Source organism: Hippocampus comes, unplaced genomic scaffold (assembly GCF_001891065.2).
Source record: "Hippocampus comes isolate QL1 unplaced genomic scaffold, H_comes_QL1_v1.1 scaffold699, whole genome shotgun sequence".
In the NCBI taxonomy this organism is placed as follows: domain Eukaryota; kingdom Metazoa; phylum Chordata; class Actinopteri; order Syngnathiformes; family Syngnathidae; genus Hippocampus; species Hippocampus comes.
Window position 1 is genome coordinate 8,820 of NW_017805822.1, and position 13,354 is coordinate 22,173.

Sequence of the window (13,354 nt, forward strand, 5' to 3'; positions counted from 1 at the left end):
TTGCGGCACTAAGAATTGCGTTTAAATGCATGTTTTGTGACAATTATTTTCTTGTTTGTTTTGGATACATTATTTATTCAGTCGTTTTTTCTCTCTTTTCAGCATCAGTTCAGACTGATTTCAGTTTGCTTTCATAAGTTTGGTTTTTAATGTGGTACCGTGATTGTACTGGAAATTCGGATTGGAGGGGTGCGATGGCGCGGCGTGTCCACCGGAGGGAGACAAATACAGGCCTTCGGAGCTCGGGCTATGTTTTGTTTTTGCGTAGATAATTCAAAAAACGAGTTGATCGACGGAAGAACGGAGAAACAAAAAGTTAAATCATCCAACAGTTAGTCATACGAGGGGACAGCATTTTTTCCCGCGCCGTCATTGGTTTTGCTGCTGGGAAGGGCTGCCCATACCGGGTCGACGAGCACAAAGCGGACCTTCGAGGATTCAAACGGATTGGAGGGGTGCGATGGCGCGGCGTGTCCACCGGAGGGAGACACTTTCAGGCCTTCGGAGATTGGGGCTTTGTTTTCTTCGGTCACAGGTGTCAAACTCAGGTGCTGGAGGGCCGCTGTCCTGCACGTTTTCCAAGTCCCCCTGTTGCAACACACCTGATTCAAATGATCAGATCATCAGCAAGCTCTGCGGAAGCCTGACATTGAACCTGTTCATTTGAATCGGGTGTAAAAGTAGGCTTTTAAACGTGGTCAGCGTTTAATATTAGTGTTTAAATTAGGTTTAGGGATTCAAAGTAGGATTTCAAACTGGGGTTAGATTCTCACACGAGGTTTCGGATTTCAAAGTAGGGTTTTAAATTAAAGTTCAAGGTTCACATTCCGGTTTTAATCTAAAAACAGGATTTTAGGTAAGGCTTTCTAAGTCAAACTAGGTTTGGGGGTTAAAATTAGCATTTTAAACTATGGAGAGGATTTCAAATAAGGGTTTCTAGAAATATGGCAGAAGTGTACTCCTTTGCGTTTGCATGTCAAACCGGACAAGCACTTAATGTGTAATAATGTGTATGTGTGTGTGTGTGTGTGCGTCAAACCGGACAAGCACTTAATGTGTAATCATGTGTGTGTGTGTTACATCCAATAAAAAGCGCAAAAGAATCATAAATGATGTCATTCTTTATTCAGTATGTTGATAAATATTTCCTCTGTATAATTATTATTTTTTCCTCATGTCATGGACACGTGCTAAACTTCGGTCACAACTTCAGACAAAGCAGATTATTTCTTTCTTTCTTTTCTGCTTTTGCACTTGTGCCACTTCTCATTACTGCGCACAACAGGCTTTCAGGAAACTCCCTCAAACAGGACATCTGACAATCAATGTCTGAGAAACTACTTTCAAGATTGATATTTCGTGATAGGCTTCTTCTGTTACTCACCAACACATTCTTATAAACGTTCCCTGTTGTAAAATCTTTGCGCACTCTCACCAGTGTGGGTTCTTGTGTGTACTTTTAAGTTCCCCCTCTGAGAGAAACATTGACCACAAATTGAGCAGGCAAAAGGTTTCTCTCCACTGTGCGTTCTCGCGTGTTTGATCAAGGTTCCCTTTTCAGAGAATCTTTGACCGCAAACTGAGCAGGCAAACGGTTTCTCACCAGTGTGGGTTCTTGTATGTATTGTTAAGCTTCCCTTCTGAGAGAATCCCTGACCGCATATTGCACAGGCAAAAGGCTTCTCTCCAGTGTGCGTCCTTGTGTGTGACCTCAAGTTTGCCCTTTCCGAGAATCTTTGATTGCAAACTAAGCAGGCAAATGGTTTTTCACCAGTGTGGGTTCTTGTGTGTGTTTTTAAGCTCACCTGTGTAGAGAAGCGTTGGCCACAAACTGAGCAGCCAAAAGGCTTCTCTCCAGTGTGCTTTCTGATATGTGTCCTTAAGTTTCCATTCTGAGAAAATCTTTGGCCACATACTGAGCAAGCAAAAGGTTTCTCACCAGTGTGTGTGTTTGCGTGTGTTCTCAAGTGGCCCCGATGAGAGAATCTCTTACCGCAATCTGAGCAGACAAAAGGTTTCTCTCCAGTGTGGGATATCATGTGGCTTTTCAAAAGTGACTTATACACAAACGTTTTTCCACACCGAGAACATTTCCAGCGTTTGTTGTCGGTGCGCCGTGTCATTTGGTCATCGTCATCCTCCTCCTCATCATCATCAGTGCACAGAGACTGCGAGGTGTCGTCGCTCTGCGACCACGGTGCTAACAGGCCGTCTGCTTGCGATCCTCCACAGAGGTCGCCATCACCTTCGGTTGTCAAGTGTTGCCTTGGGCAGCCGCTCAGAGGCTCTGCCCCTCCATTCTCATAATGACCGTCATCTTCGCTCTTCAATGGGACACCAGTCGACGTCAACGCTATGATGTCATCTACCTGCTCTTCCTCCTCCTTTTCGATGTTGGAGAGCTGCATCTGCTGTTCCTCTCGAATGCAAAGATGCTCGGACGCCTCGTCTTTAATGCCAGGCAACCGCGGCTCCTGCTGCTCACGGCTGAGGTATTTTTCACCCATGTCTGCGGGACGCAAGAAGGCAAACACTCCAATTAGCATGTTTATGTGTTTAAACACTTACGCTAAGTATGCAGTTGTATGCAGAGGTGTACTTATAACAATTTTACAGACAAATTATACTATTTATATTCGCGGATTAAAAGGGAGAGTTGAAAAAAAATCCCCGGAGGCGAGGGGGGGGGGGACATGACACAAAATAATTGAGAAGCACTGCCCTGAATACTCGTTGATGGCACTGCTAGAGAAGCACGGATACAAACATTGTACATCGTGCCGCATTGCAACGTGGACAACAGTGCGCATTGCTTGGAAACTGCTCGAACTACCAGATGTGATCTTTTCGACATTTGCTATTTTTGGAAATGAATGAAGAAAAGGTCAGGAAAAAAGGCCAGTCGACGCTCACGCGTGATCTGTGCTTACCGAGGAGTTGGTTGGCAGCAAGCGCGTCCCTTTTGTTTGCGGCTAGCTCAGAAAAGCTAAGCAAGGCCGAGAATCTTCAACGTGCACGGACGCCAGTTTGACCGCACACGAGGATTTCACGAGTGATCGTTCGCTCCAAAACAGTAGCGAGGCGTGTGCCGTCCGGTAGCCAGGCTTCGCTCAGCACAGAAGCGACACGCGTACGAGGTGAAGTGCGCGCGACTAGCGCCAGTTGCGACAGCTCCCGCCGACGAGTACGGCGCCTCCCCTTGGACACATTTCACAAGAGGCGAACACGCGAAGCACGCCAATGTTTCACGCTCGCGCTTCTCGCTACCGGGAACCTACGGAGGTCTCAATGCCTTGTATAAGAACGTGAGGAATGTGTCAATGCGTATCAATACGAGTGAATCTGCCACGGTGGTTCTCCTCAGCGACGTTCCCCAGGGCGAGACCCTCCTTTTCTTCATCGCTCTTATTTGGGAATCGTGCAACTGAACGATCGCCCACTTCCTCTGAAGGTTCGCGGAAAAAAAAGAAATGCGGGAACTTAAAAGTGGAGTTGGGTGTTAGCCGGACGAGCTAATGAAACACTTTCACTGTCATTTGGGCCTCCACAAGTCATCAGCTCTGACCTTTGACCTTTTCACCGGAAGCTCGCCACCGCCCCAAATAAATGCAGTTCGTCCCACTGTCTGGAAAACGCTATTTTATTCAGGAGCATATTTACACTTTTCCATCTTATCAGAATAAACTAAAAGGTCTTTCGGTCAATCGTCTACTTCTTTGACATGGACGTCACCAAAAACGTGAGAGAAACTAGACACGTTGCCTTCAGTGGTTTAGCACGAGTGCTAGTTGTCAACCCTTTTCCGCAGGAGGCTCTGAAGAAGATACCGAGAACACGAGCAGCAGAATACAAAAACAAAAATGTTTCAAGTCGGCGTCAGTGAAATCAATTTCAATACAAATGTCAATTTTCATTTCGAGCTTCATTGATCTCTGCTGCGCTCACCGGCGCAAATGTGTCTTTTGACCTGATCCTTACGAGAGAAACTTTGACCACATACTGAGCAGCCGGTGTGTGTTTTTGAGTGTGCCCTAAATGTCTCTTTTCGAGGGAATCCTTTGCCGCACACCGAGCAAGTATACGGCTTCTCTCCACTGTGCGCTTTGGTGTGACGGTTTAAGTTGCCTTGGTGAGCGAATCGTTGACCGCAGACTGAGCAGGCAAAGGGTTTCTCACCAGTGTGCGTTCTGGCGTGCGCTTGGAAGTACCTCCGCGAAGAAAATCTTTTACCGCACAGCGAGCAAGCAAAAGGTCTCTCTCCAGTGTGCGTTCTCGTGTGCGTGGTCAAAGTGCGCCTCTCGCAGAATCTTTGACCGCAAACCAAGCAGGCAAAGGGTTTCTCGCCCGTGTGCGTTCTCGTGTGCGTTTTTAAGTTTGCCTTTGTGGAGAAGCTGCGGCCGCAATCCGAGCAGGCAAAAGGTTTCTCTCCGGTGTGCGTTCTCATGTGTGTTGTCAAAACGCGGCTTTCGGAGAACCTTTGACCGCATACTGAACAGGCAAAGGGTTTCTCTCCGGTGTGTATTCTCGTGTGGATTCTTAGATTTCCTTTGACAGAGAATCGGAGGTCGCAGAATGCGCACGCAAAAGGTTTCTCTCCTGTGTGTGTTCTCGTGTGCGATATTAGGTGTACCTTTTGAAAGAATCTTCGGTCACACACCGAGCAGGCAAACGCTTTCTCACCAGTGTGTGTTCTTGTGTGATTGGCCAAAGTGTGTCGATAAGAGAATCTTAGGCCGCACACTGAGCAGGCGAACGCTTTCTCTCCCGTATGTGTTATCGTGTGTCTTCTTAAGCTTCCTTTTTGAGAGAATTGTTGACCGCACACGGAGCAGGCGAAAGCTTTCTTTCCTGTGTGTGTAATCGTGTGCCGTCTTAAGCTTCCCTTTTGAGAGAATTTTCGACCACAAATTGAGCAGGTGAAAGGTTTTTCTCCGGTGTGGACAATCATGTGCATTTTCCAAAGAGACTTGTAGACAAAAGTCTTTCCGCACTGAGAACATTTCCAGCGTTTTCTGTCAGTGTGATGTGTCAGATCACCTTCCGACTGCTCATCATCATCATCATCATCAGTGTCAGGAGAGTCTGACGCGATGTCGTCGCTATCTGACAGTGGCGCTAACAGGCTGTCTGCTTGCGGCGCTCCATGGTGGTCGCCATCACCTTCTGTTTTCATGTGTTGACTTGAGCTGCTGCTTGGAGGCTCCGCCCCTTTGTTCTCCCCCCCATGTTGACCTTCATCTTCAGTCTTCAAATGGACACCAGTCACTGGCAACTCTGCGAAATCCTCCTCCTCTTTAATGCATGAAGGCTGCGGCTGCTCCTCCGTTTTGACATCGGGGGCCTCCAACGCCTCCTCCTCCTCTTTAATGTCACACAACTCGGGCTCCTGCGGCTCAGGAACAAGATGTTTTTCGCAGACGTCTGCACGACACGAGAAGACAAACATACACGGTTTCATCATTTCAATTCTTTTGCGAGGCGATCAAAGGTCATGGAACTGAAAAAAAAAAACATCTAATAAACACAAAAGAGTACCTAAAAAAAGTTACAACATTTTGAATGGCAGGTCCAAATAATGTCCTTGGCAACACATTTCATTCGATATATTTAAGGCTCGAAAGTTATGTTCTACAATTCCCCGTCATAAATCACGAGACCCGATGTTAAGTTTGTGCAACTACTGTCCAAGAGTACACCAAGGTACTAATTCATAATCGTCAAGTAGCCGATGACTGTGACCGTTGTGTGCGAAGGGCGGCCAGGATTGCTACACAACCCTTTCGGATCAGATCGTGAGAAATGCTCCCTTTACCGTATTTACAAAGTGGCAAACACTTCTTTTTCAAAGCCACGTATGGCCGTTGTTGCTTTTGTTTTGGTTGTACTACACATTCTTGGATGCTAATCAGGTTCTACTAAACGCGTGGTGGTAAAGAGCCGGGATGGAGAGAGCAAAACCAACGAACCGCGGCGATATCATGAAAGACTGACCGAAAGAATTGACGAAGCGAGAGAGCGCAAGTGACCGAACCTGCTCCGGCTGAGGCAACTGGAGGCCTCCGGCAAACCGCGAACAGCGTTTGACGACGTCGTCGTCGTCCCTCGGTCTCCTCTTTTGTTCCACCGAGTTCCTCGTCGTATTTTACCGTGTGCCTCGCGCGCATTTTCACAGGACAACCGCGACACGTTTGGCTCAAACTTGAGCGAATGTGTGGATCGTTTGTTAGCCGTGAGCAAGCTAAGCGGTGCTATGCTAAGATAAGCCGAGGTAAGCTAACCGAGGCCGAGAAGCTTCGAGGAGCACCGAGTTTAACCGGACGCCATTTAAAGACGAACGTAGTTTCCCAAGGAAACGGTGAGGCGTTAACTGTGTCCGGGCTTCAGTACGTACTGTACTAATTCGGGAAGAGTTGTACAAAAACGCGTGCTCAAGTCACGCTTCGACGCAAGCTCTACGGCAGTACCACCCGGACAAACTTTGTGTGGCTTAAAAAAAAAAGAGCGAATAGAAACGCCACCCTCACCCTCACGAAAACAACAAGTGGAAGGTCCACTATTGTCACGGGAAAACGTCGGCACAAAGGATATGTGATTGGAGAAATATGAACGTAGAGAGTATTTTACCGGCAAACATTTGGCCTTCTACAGACACAGAACGTTCACACGATTACTCGAATACTTTGAGGTCAGAGTATCCGGTGTTTTCTTCAAAGTAAAGGTTATCATCCTAACGTTAGCATACCGCGAGGCAATATAGCAATTATGAAGTGGACGTCAGCCCCAAGTGGGACTGCTTTTAAGTTGAGGTTAAAATGTATGCTCGGGTATATGACATCGTTTTTATCATTCAAATTTTAAAGCTCTTTTACATGTACTGTATGTTATTTTTGTTTTGAAGCAAAGAAACAAAAATACAAGATCTATTTTTGTTTCTTTGCTTTTGAAGATCATTTGTATTCAAATAATATACAGTACATCCCGATTGATAGAGCGCTTTCACAACGGCCGCAGCTGTAACAAAGCGCTGAACAAAACAGTTCACATAAAGTCAAATCATAAACGCAACGAATGCTTTTAAATGTTGCACTTTTAGTTGGGTGCGGCACATTGCGTTACCTTGTGTACCAAATCAATAAGAAATAAAGCTGTCCTGCCGTAAGACTGAGCTTGAGATACGCCTCTGATTGAGCGAAGCGGAAAAAAGGTTGATCGAGGTACAGTAGTGCAATGCCCTCGCATATGAGCAAAGGGAGTCCTGGTGCACTTTGAGCCATTGACGTCTTGACAGTATGTTCTCACGTTTGATGCTACGTTCCTTCATTACGAAGACGCAGCAACAAATACGGTGTGATTTGGGGCCGGGGGGAGTAGAGAGGGTATTGAATGAATAGCATTTCAATTCATATTGATGGGGAAAATTGATCGAGTATCCACGTAAATCCATTTACTAGCGTTGCTTAAAAGTGTGTCTTTTATTCAGGATCACATATAGACTTTTGCACCTTTTCACAAAGAGTCGGCATTGCTCCACAGTCGCTTTCAATAAATCAATCACTGACTTGATGGACACGTCGGCAAAAATGGACAAACGGCAGATGCGGCTTTGAGCACAAGTGCCAAGTCTCAACACTTGTCCGCAGGAGGCTTTCAAAAAGGCGCACAAGCAGAAAGACAGAATAAAAGAAGGCAGACAGACTGCAAGAATGTACATTTGAAGACAGCCTCTTACAAACGACTTTCAACTAAGGCTCTAAATTTCCAGTCAAGATTGATGAGTCATTACTAATCTCAGCAGCACACTTGTGCCTCTTCACCGGAGAGGTCTTTGGGGAAGTCACAAACAATGAGTGTGTGCGTGTGTGTGCGCGCGCGTATGCGGGCGTGCTCGTATGTGTGCACTTTATGTTCCATTCATTGGCACATAATTAGCAGGCATCAGGTTTGTCTCCACAGTGTGCTCTTGTGTGACGCTTTAAGTTTCCTTTCTGAGAGAATCTTTTGCCACAGTCTAAGCATGCAAAAGGTTTCTCACCCGTGTGCGTTCTCGTGTGCGTTTTTAAGTTAGTCTTCGTTGAGAAGCTTCGGCCACAATCCAAGCAGACAAAAGGTTTCTCTCCGGTGTGCGTTCTCACGTGCTTCGTCAAAACGCGGCTCTCGGAAAACGTTTGACCGCATACTGAACAGGCAAAAGGCTTCTCTCCGGTGTGAACTCTCGTGTGGATTCGTAAATTCCCTTTGGTAGAGAATCGTTGATTGCAAAATGAGCACGCAAAAGGTTTCTCTCCAGTGTGTGTTCTTGTGTGTGATATCAAGTGCACCTTTTGAAAGAATCTGCGACCACAAATTGAGCAAGCGAAAGCTTTCTCGCCAGTGTGGGTTTGGGTGTGAAATTTGACATATGCTTTTGAGGAGAAGCTTTTACCGCAAACTGAACAGGCAAAACGTTTCTCTCTTGTGTGCGTTTCTACCGGAGACAAATTCCTTGTGTGTTCTACATACTTGGCCAATAGCGACGATTGTGATTCTGATACATTTCCCGTCCGGGAGAAGGAATGATCGCAGTGGGAGCAGGAAAAAGCTTTTTCTCCAGCGTAGTGTAGCGTGCGATTTTTCAAATGTGACTCATAGGCCAAAGTTTTCCCACACTGAGAACATTTCCCGAGGTTGTTGTCAGTGTGACGTGTCATATCACCTTGGTCATCATCATCGTCCTCGTCGTCGTCATCACTGTGAGGAGCGCGTGACGTTGTGTCGTCACGATCTGATTTCGGAGCAAAGAGGCCGTCTGCTTGCGATCCTCCGCAGTGGTCTTGATCATCTTCGGTTGTCATTTGTTGTCTCGGGGCGTTGTTTGGAGGCTCCGCCCCTCCGTTCTCCCCCCCATATTGACCTTCATCTTCAGTCATCAAATGGACACCGGTCACTGGCAATTCTGTGAAATCCTCCTCCTCTTTAATGTGCGGTGGCTGCTGCTCCTCTTGATTTTTGCTGAGGGGGGGCGGCGGCTGCTGCTCCTCCTCAGCTTTAACTTGAATAGGCTCCGAATCCTCCTCCTCTTTCATGTCATGGGACTCTGGCTCCTGCCGGTCAGGATGAAGGTATTTTTCACTGACGTCTGCAGGACACGAGAGGAAAAACACGGTTTGGTAAAGTGACTCGGATGTATCGTCGTGATTATAATCAAATGTATATTCCAAGCGTAGGTCAAGTCCAACTGTTCTTTGCAATATGTTTTGTGAGCCTACTAGCCTAAACACGGTATTCTCATTCATGCCGCCTTTCTGGAATATCGATTCATTGATAAATCCACTTTATGCAGCCCCCCCCCCCCCCCCCCCCCCGCTATCGACTGAACTTGACTACACATTGTTACTGAAAATGGCTGTTCCGTACGGCTCTCAAATGTTTACTGTTTGAGGCACACGCAATTCTGTCCTTATAGTCAAAGCAAGCTTAGCAAACGTGTTTGCTTGGTTGGTAATTAAGTCATTTGTTATTTTCCATGTAAGTTTATCGAATGGAATCTTTGCTTGTCCAATGAGTCTATTTTTTTTTTCATTCGTGCTCAACACATTTACAACGTTTAAAGGTGTTTTAACTTGTGAAAATTGGGAGACAAATGCAAAGGGAGTAAAACTATATTTAAAATATGCATGCAGTGTCTCTTTATCAAAGAATGAATCTTAATTTGACTTGACGCGACCAAGCGTTCAGCAAACCAGCCCGGAGGGGCAAAAAAGGAAAAATCTCGCATGCATTTTCCAGACAACCCATTTCGGTTCCCCAAAACGGTTCCATTTTAATAGCACAGCGTTAGCCACAAGCCTTTCAGAGCAAACCTGCTGAAATGGGCCCACACACTTTCACATCTACACGGGAGACGTTTTTGGACGTTGATACACGCAATGTCATGCAGTGCCCGAATGAGGATTCCGGAGAGAATGAACACGTGAATGCACTCGAAGAAAGCTCGACTTGACGGAAAAAGTGGGAGCAAGTGAACAAACCTCCTCCGTGTGGATCGCTCTCCTCTTTCGTTCGACCAAGCCGCCCCTCGTACCTGACTTTCTTTCTTTCAAACATTTTTAATACGATAATCACAACGCTTTACGCTCCCACTTAGATTTGTACTGAGCGATGTGTTGATTAAAAAAAAAAGCGTCTCCTTTGTTAGCGGCCAGAAAGAAAAGCTAAAGTAAAAGAAGCTCAAATAAGATTAACTACACTGAGCTCGAAGAGATTCAACGAGCACCTAAACGAGTTTAATGGGAAGCGAACATGTAATCACTTCATAAATATTGCTCCAATAAAGAGACTTCGGTGTCGAGATTTCTGAATGCTCTTTGCTCAGTCCGGAAGAACGATTTGGTGACGTAAGCGGCAGTACAAGTACGACGCAAAACGTACGGCAAACACACTTGGACAAATCGGACCCATCAAACTAAAAATAACGTGACAATAAACAACACAAATGTCGTAAGCATACACAAATAATACCATTCAAAATGTATTTGTCCGGAGAATGGAAGATAATCCAAACCTATGTGGCAACATAAACCACTGCTAACCGTCGGCTAATGTTGCAAATGTATCCACCGCTTCCCCGAGGAAATTTCAAAGCCAGGATAAATAATTGTGAACGCATTTTCTTCCTTCATTGTGGACAGTGTGCATCAAAGAGCCGTCAATTTGTCTCCAGAATTTATGTACTCGTGCAGAAGACGTTACACGAATTGTCTTATACTTTCGGCTCACCCCGGCGTTGAACATGGAAATGTGTATACTACGTGGTTCTCTCAACATGGGTATTATGGGTATACATGTAGTTTCATATTCCAGTAGACTCAAAATACACTTCAAAGTTCGGAGCCTTCTTTCAAATCTGTAGTGCTTTTATGGCTTAAACATCCCACTTTAGAGAGTCTACTCGTTGCAAAAAAAAAAACAAGCATTCAAAAAGAAAAGCCAAATGAGCTCTTGCTGTGGGCATCGCACGTCAAGTCTCGAGTCGCTCGACAGCATGGACTCTGACGACTCGGATGTCAAGATGGTCGCCGGCATCCATCTTCCACAGGAAAACGGCGTCAGCAAGTGTCACGAGGCGTCCCCAGAAGGTGACGACATGGCGGCCAAGTTGGATTTGGACCTGAAACCAACAAGGCGACGACAGCCTGGCGTCAGCATTCGTGACTGAAGACGTCACAACTTTAAATGTTTTGGTTCTTACCAGGTGTCACCCAACTTTTGGTCTTCTTTGAAAAAATGTGCACATTTTTTTTCACAAGAAAATAAACTCACGTTTTTTTTTTTTGTTTGTTTTTTGGGGGGGGGGGGGTAATAAGCTTGACTTCCCCCACCCCCCTTCTTTTTTTCCCCCAAGATGGCACCCTAGTAGGCAGCAATCGGCCAGCGCTCTTCAAGAGCTTTGCTTTTTTGTTTGTTTGTTTTTGTTTTGTCACATGGTGGTTGTAGGTACTTGGCGTGGACCCGATCTGGACTGTTTTCAGCGCTTTTGGCCACGGCATTCGTCAAATGAGAAGAATCTGTGCTCGGAGGTTTTAGCCTTCTCGGCAGCACGAGTGTCCCATCGCCGATTTTCATTGTTGAGGACTGTCGCCGCTGAGTCGCCCCCCGGGGCTGTTTTTTGCGCCTGCAATGGGCAGCATTGTTCACAGTCCCGTTTTATTTAGCGGAAGACGGCGGCGCTGTTGGAGAGTCTGCAGCGGTCTGGTCGGATGGATGGTCCGAGGGGTCCACAGAGGCACTCGGGGGACTGCTTCTCCCCCACAGACCGGAGTGTGTTCAAACAGGCAGCTACCACCAACGACAGCATCACTGACCTCCGCGAGTATACAGAGACCGTCACGTCCTACATGAGGAAGTTAGCATAGATGCTAAGTCCGGCGCATTGACACTGTTGTGTTCCCAATTAAATACAAAAATAAATCAATGGAAAGCTTGTTTTCCCCTCATGGTTGCCACCCACTAGGACCTCATATTTTTTTTCTCTTATGACACCTTGTTTTTCTTGGGGGAAATACCATGACCGTTTTTTGTTTCTTGTCTTCAAAAGAAACGGACGAGTCTTTGGCCGCACCTGTTGTGGGTCATGTGACTCTCGACGAGTTGTCCCGCTTCCAAGGCCGCCATGAGGGAGAGCTCCCCAGCCAGGACGGTGGCACAGACCACGCGGGCCAGCTGCCGGGCGTTCTCGCCTGGCTGGTCTGGCCTGGTGCCTTGGACTCCAAGCATCTACGCACAAACGATTTGGAACGATTGATTGATTTTAAGGACAACACTTCCTGAAATAAATAAGCCTACGATTGTCACAGGGTGATGACTTCCCATGAGCAGCGAGAAAAGTAACATTTTCAGTAAAGGTGATTTGTTTTCCTTTTGGCAAAAAGATGAGTGAGAAAAAGAAAAAAAAAAACGTTCTTCCTGGAAGTGTCAAGTGTTATTTACAATGAGCAACTTGGTTTCCTCTGTTAGTTAGTTCGTTAGTTACCCGCAGACAGGCCTGCTGCGCCGGCAGGTTGGTGCCCCCGCCGACGGTCCCCAGCTCGATGGAGGGCATGGTGCAGCTGATGTAGAGGTCCTCGCCATCGGGGCCAGCCGCTTCCATCTGCGTGACGCAGTTGGCGCTGCCGACAGTCTGCGCGGGGTCCTGCCAACAAAACACGGCGTCCGTTTTCAACCGACCTGAAGCCTTGCGGTTCGTTTTCCATTGACGGTGACGAATCGAGCGCCACTTTCGCCTTCAATTCACTTCGCTTTACATGGAAAATGGCCATGACGGGATCTGGAGTTGGTTTTGTCATTTAGTCAGAGTTTTCAGCCCCCACCCCTCCCCCAAAGTTTGGCGCCTTGGGTTTTGGGGGTCTTCCTGACATTTGACAGGATAAAATTCCAAGAAACTCTTCATCGCCATCTTCTTAATTAAACATAAAATAGAGAGATAGAATAACCCGACTGCGCACTCACTTGGCCGCAGGCGATGAAGATGGCCGCCACGATGTTGGCGGCGTGCGCGTTGAAGCCGCCGACGCTGCCTGCCATGGCCGAACCCACCAGGTTCTTGCTGATGTTGAGCTCCACCAGTGCCGCTGTGTTGCTCTTCAGCACCTCGTTTAACGAAAAACAAAGCATACTAAAATCACTCTTTTAACGCCAAGATCCTAGTGTCACAGACTTTCAAAGTCCAAGTTTTTCTTCAGGGAAAAAAAAAAAACAAAAAACAGCACATTTTGTTGACAAAAAAAACATTTGAATATACCGGTAGTTTAAAACGGACCTATCCATGGGGAAAAAAATGTAACTTTTTTCTGACCAAACCGAAATTAAAATCTGATTT

At 46.5% G+C, this 13,354-nt stretch overlaps 3 protein-coding genes across 5 annotated transcripts in view; all 3 read right to left on the reverse strand.

Moving 5' to 3' along the window:
• Positions 1 to 1,166: 1,166 nt before the first annotated feature.
• LOC109525565 (zinc finger protein 239-like) lies at positions 1,167 to 3,206 on the reverse strand. Its single transcript, XM_019886145.1, has 2 exons — positions 2,931 to 3,206; positions 1,167 to 2,509 (listed from the first exon to the last, which is right to left on the reverse strand). The coding sequence occupies exon 2, from the start codon at positions 2,505 to 2,507 to the stop codon at positions 1,395 to 1,397; it is 1,113 nt and encodes a 370-aa protein (XP_019741704.1). The 5' UTR covers positions 2,508 to 2,509; positions 2,931 to 3,206; the 3' UTR covers positions 1,167 to 1,394.
• A 418-nt stretch (positions 3,207 to 3,624) lies between these two features.
• LOC109525563 (gastrula zinc finger protein XlCGF57.1-like) lies at positions 3,625 to 10,642 on the reverse strand. Of its 2 annotated transcripts, XM_019886141.1 has the most exons (3): positions 10,008 to 10,642; positions 8,693 to 9,115; positions 3,625 to 5,421 (listed from the first exon to the last, which is right to left on the reverse strand). In XM_019886141.1, the coding sequence occupies exons 1-3, from the start codon at positions 10,081 to 10,083 to the stop codon at positions 3,923 to 3,925; spliced, it is 1,998 nt and encodes a 665-aa protein (XP_019741700.1). In that variant the 5' UTR covers positions 10,084 to 10,642; the 3' UTR covers positions 3,625 to 3,922. The 2 variants fall into 2 exon arrangements, with proteins under 2 accessions (XP_019741700.1, XP_019741701.1); XM_019886142.1 differs by lacking the exons at positions 8,693 to 9,115; positions 10,008 to 10,642 and adding an exon at positions 6,032 to 6,428.
• A 229-nt stretch (positions 10,643 to 10,871) lies between these two features.
• LOC109525561 (3-hydroxy-3-methylglutaryl-coenzyme A reductase-like) overlaps positions 10,872 to 13,354 on the reverse strand; it is a 25,653-nt gene continuing 23,170 nt past the window's right edge. For both annotated transcript variants that reach the window (XM_019886139.1, XM_019886140.1), the window contains 4 exons: positions 12,985 to 13,125; positions 12,509 to 12,667; positions 12,098 to 12,252; positions 10,872 to 11,146 (listed from right to left, as the gene is read on the reverse strand). In XM_019886139.1, coding sequence (XP_019741698.1) covers positions 11,095 to 11,146; positions 12,098 to 12,252; positions 12,509 to 12,667; positions 12,985 to 13,125 — 507 coding nt within the window. In that variant the 3' untranslated portion in view covers positions 10,872 to 11,094. The remainder of the gene's footprint in view (positions 11,147 to 12,097; positions 12,253 to 12,508; positions 12,668 to 12,984; positions 13,126 to 13,354) is intronic.

Excerpts from the sequence above, each read along its gene's own strand:
- LOC109525563 (XM_019886141.1), bottom strand. The coding sequence starts at position 10,083 with ATGTTTGAAAGAAAGAAAGTCAGGTACGAGGGGCGGCTTGGTCGAACG. Across the intron at positions 9,116-10,007 it reads GAGCGATCCACACGGAGGAG|ACGTCAGTGAAAAATACCTT; the intron begins GTTTGTTCACTT and ends CGTGTCCTGCAG. Across the intron at positions 5,422-8,692 it reads GGACGATGATGATGACCAAG|ACGTCTGCGAAAAACATCTT; the intron begins GTGATATGACAC and ends CGTGTCGTGCAG.
- LOC109525565 (XM_019886145.1), bottom strand. The coding sequence starts at position 2,507 with ATGGGTGAAAAATACCTCAGCCGTGAGCAGCAGGAGCCGCGGTTGCCT.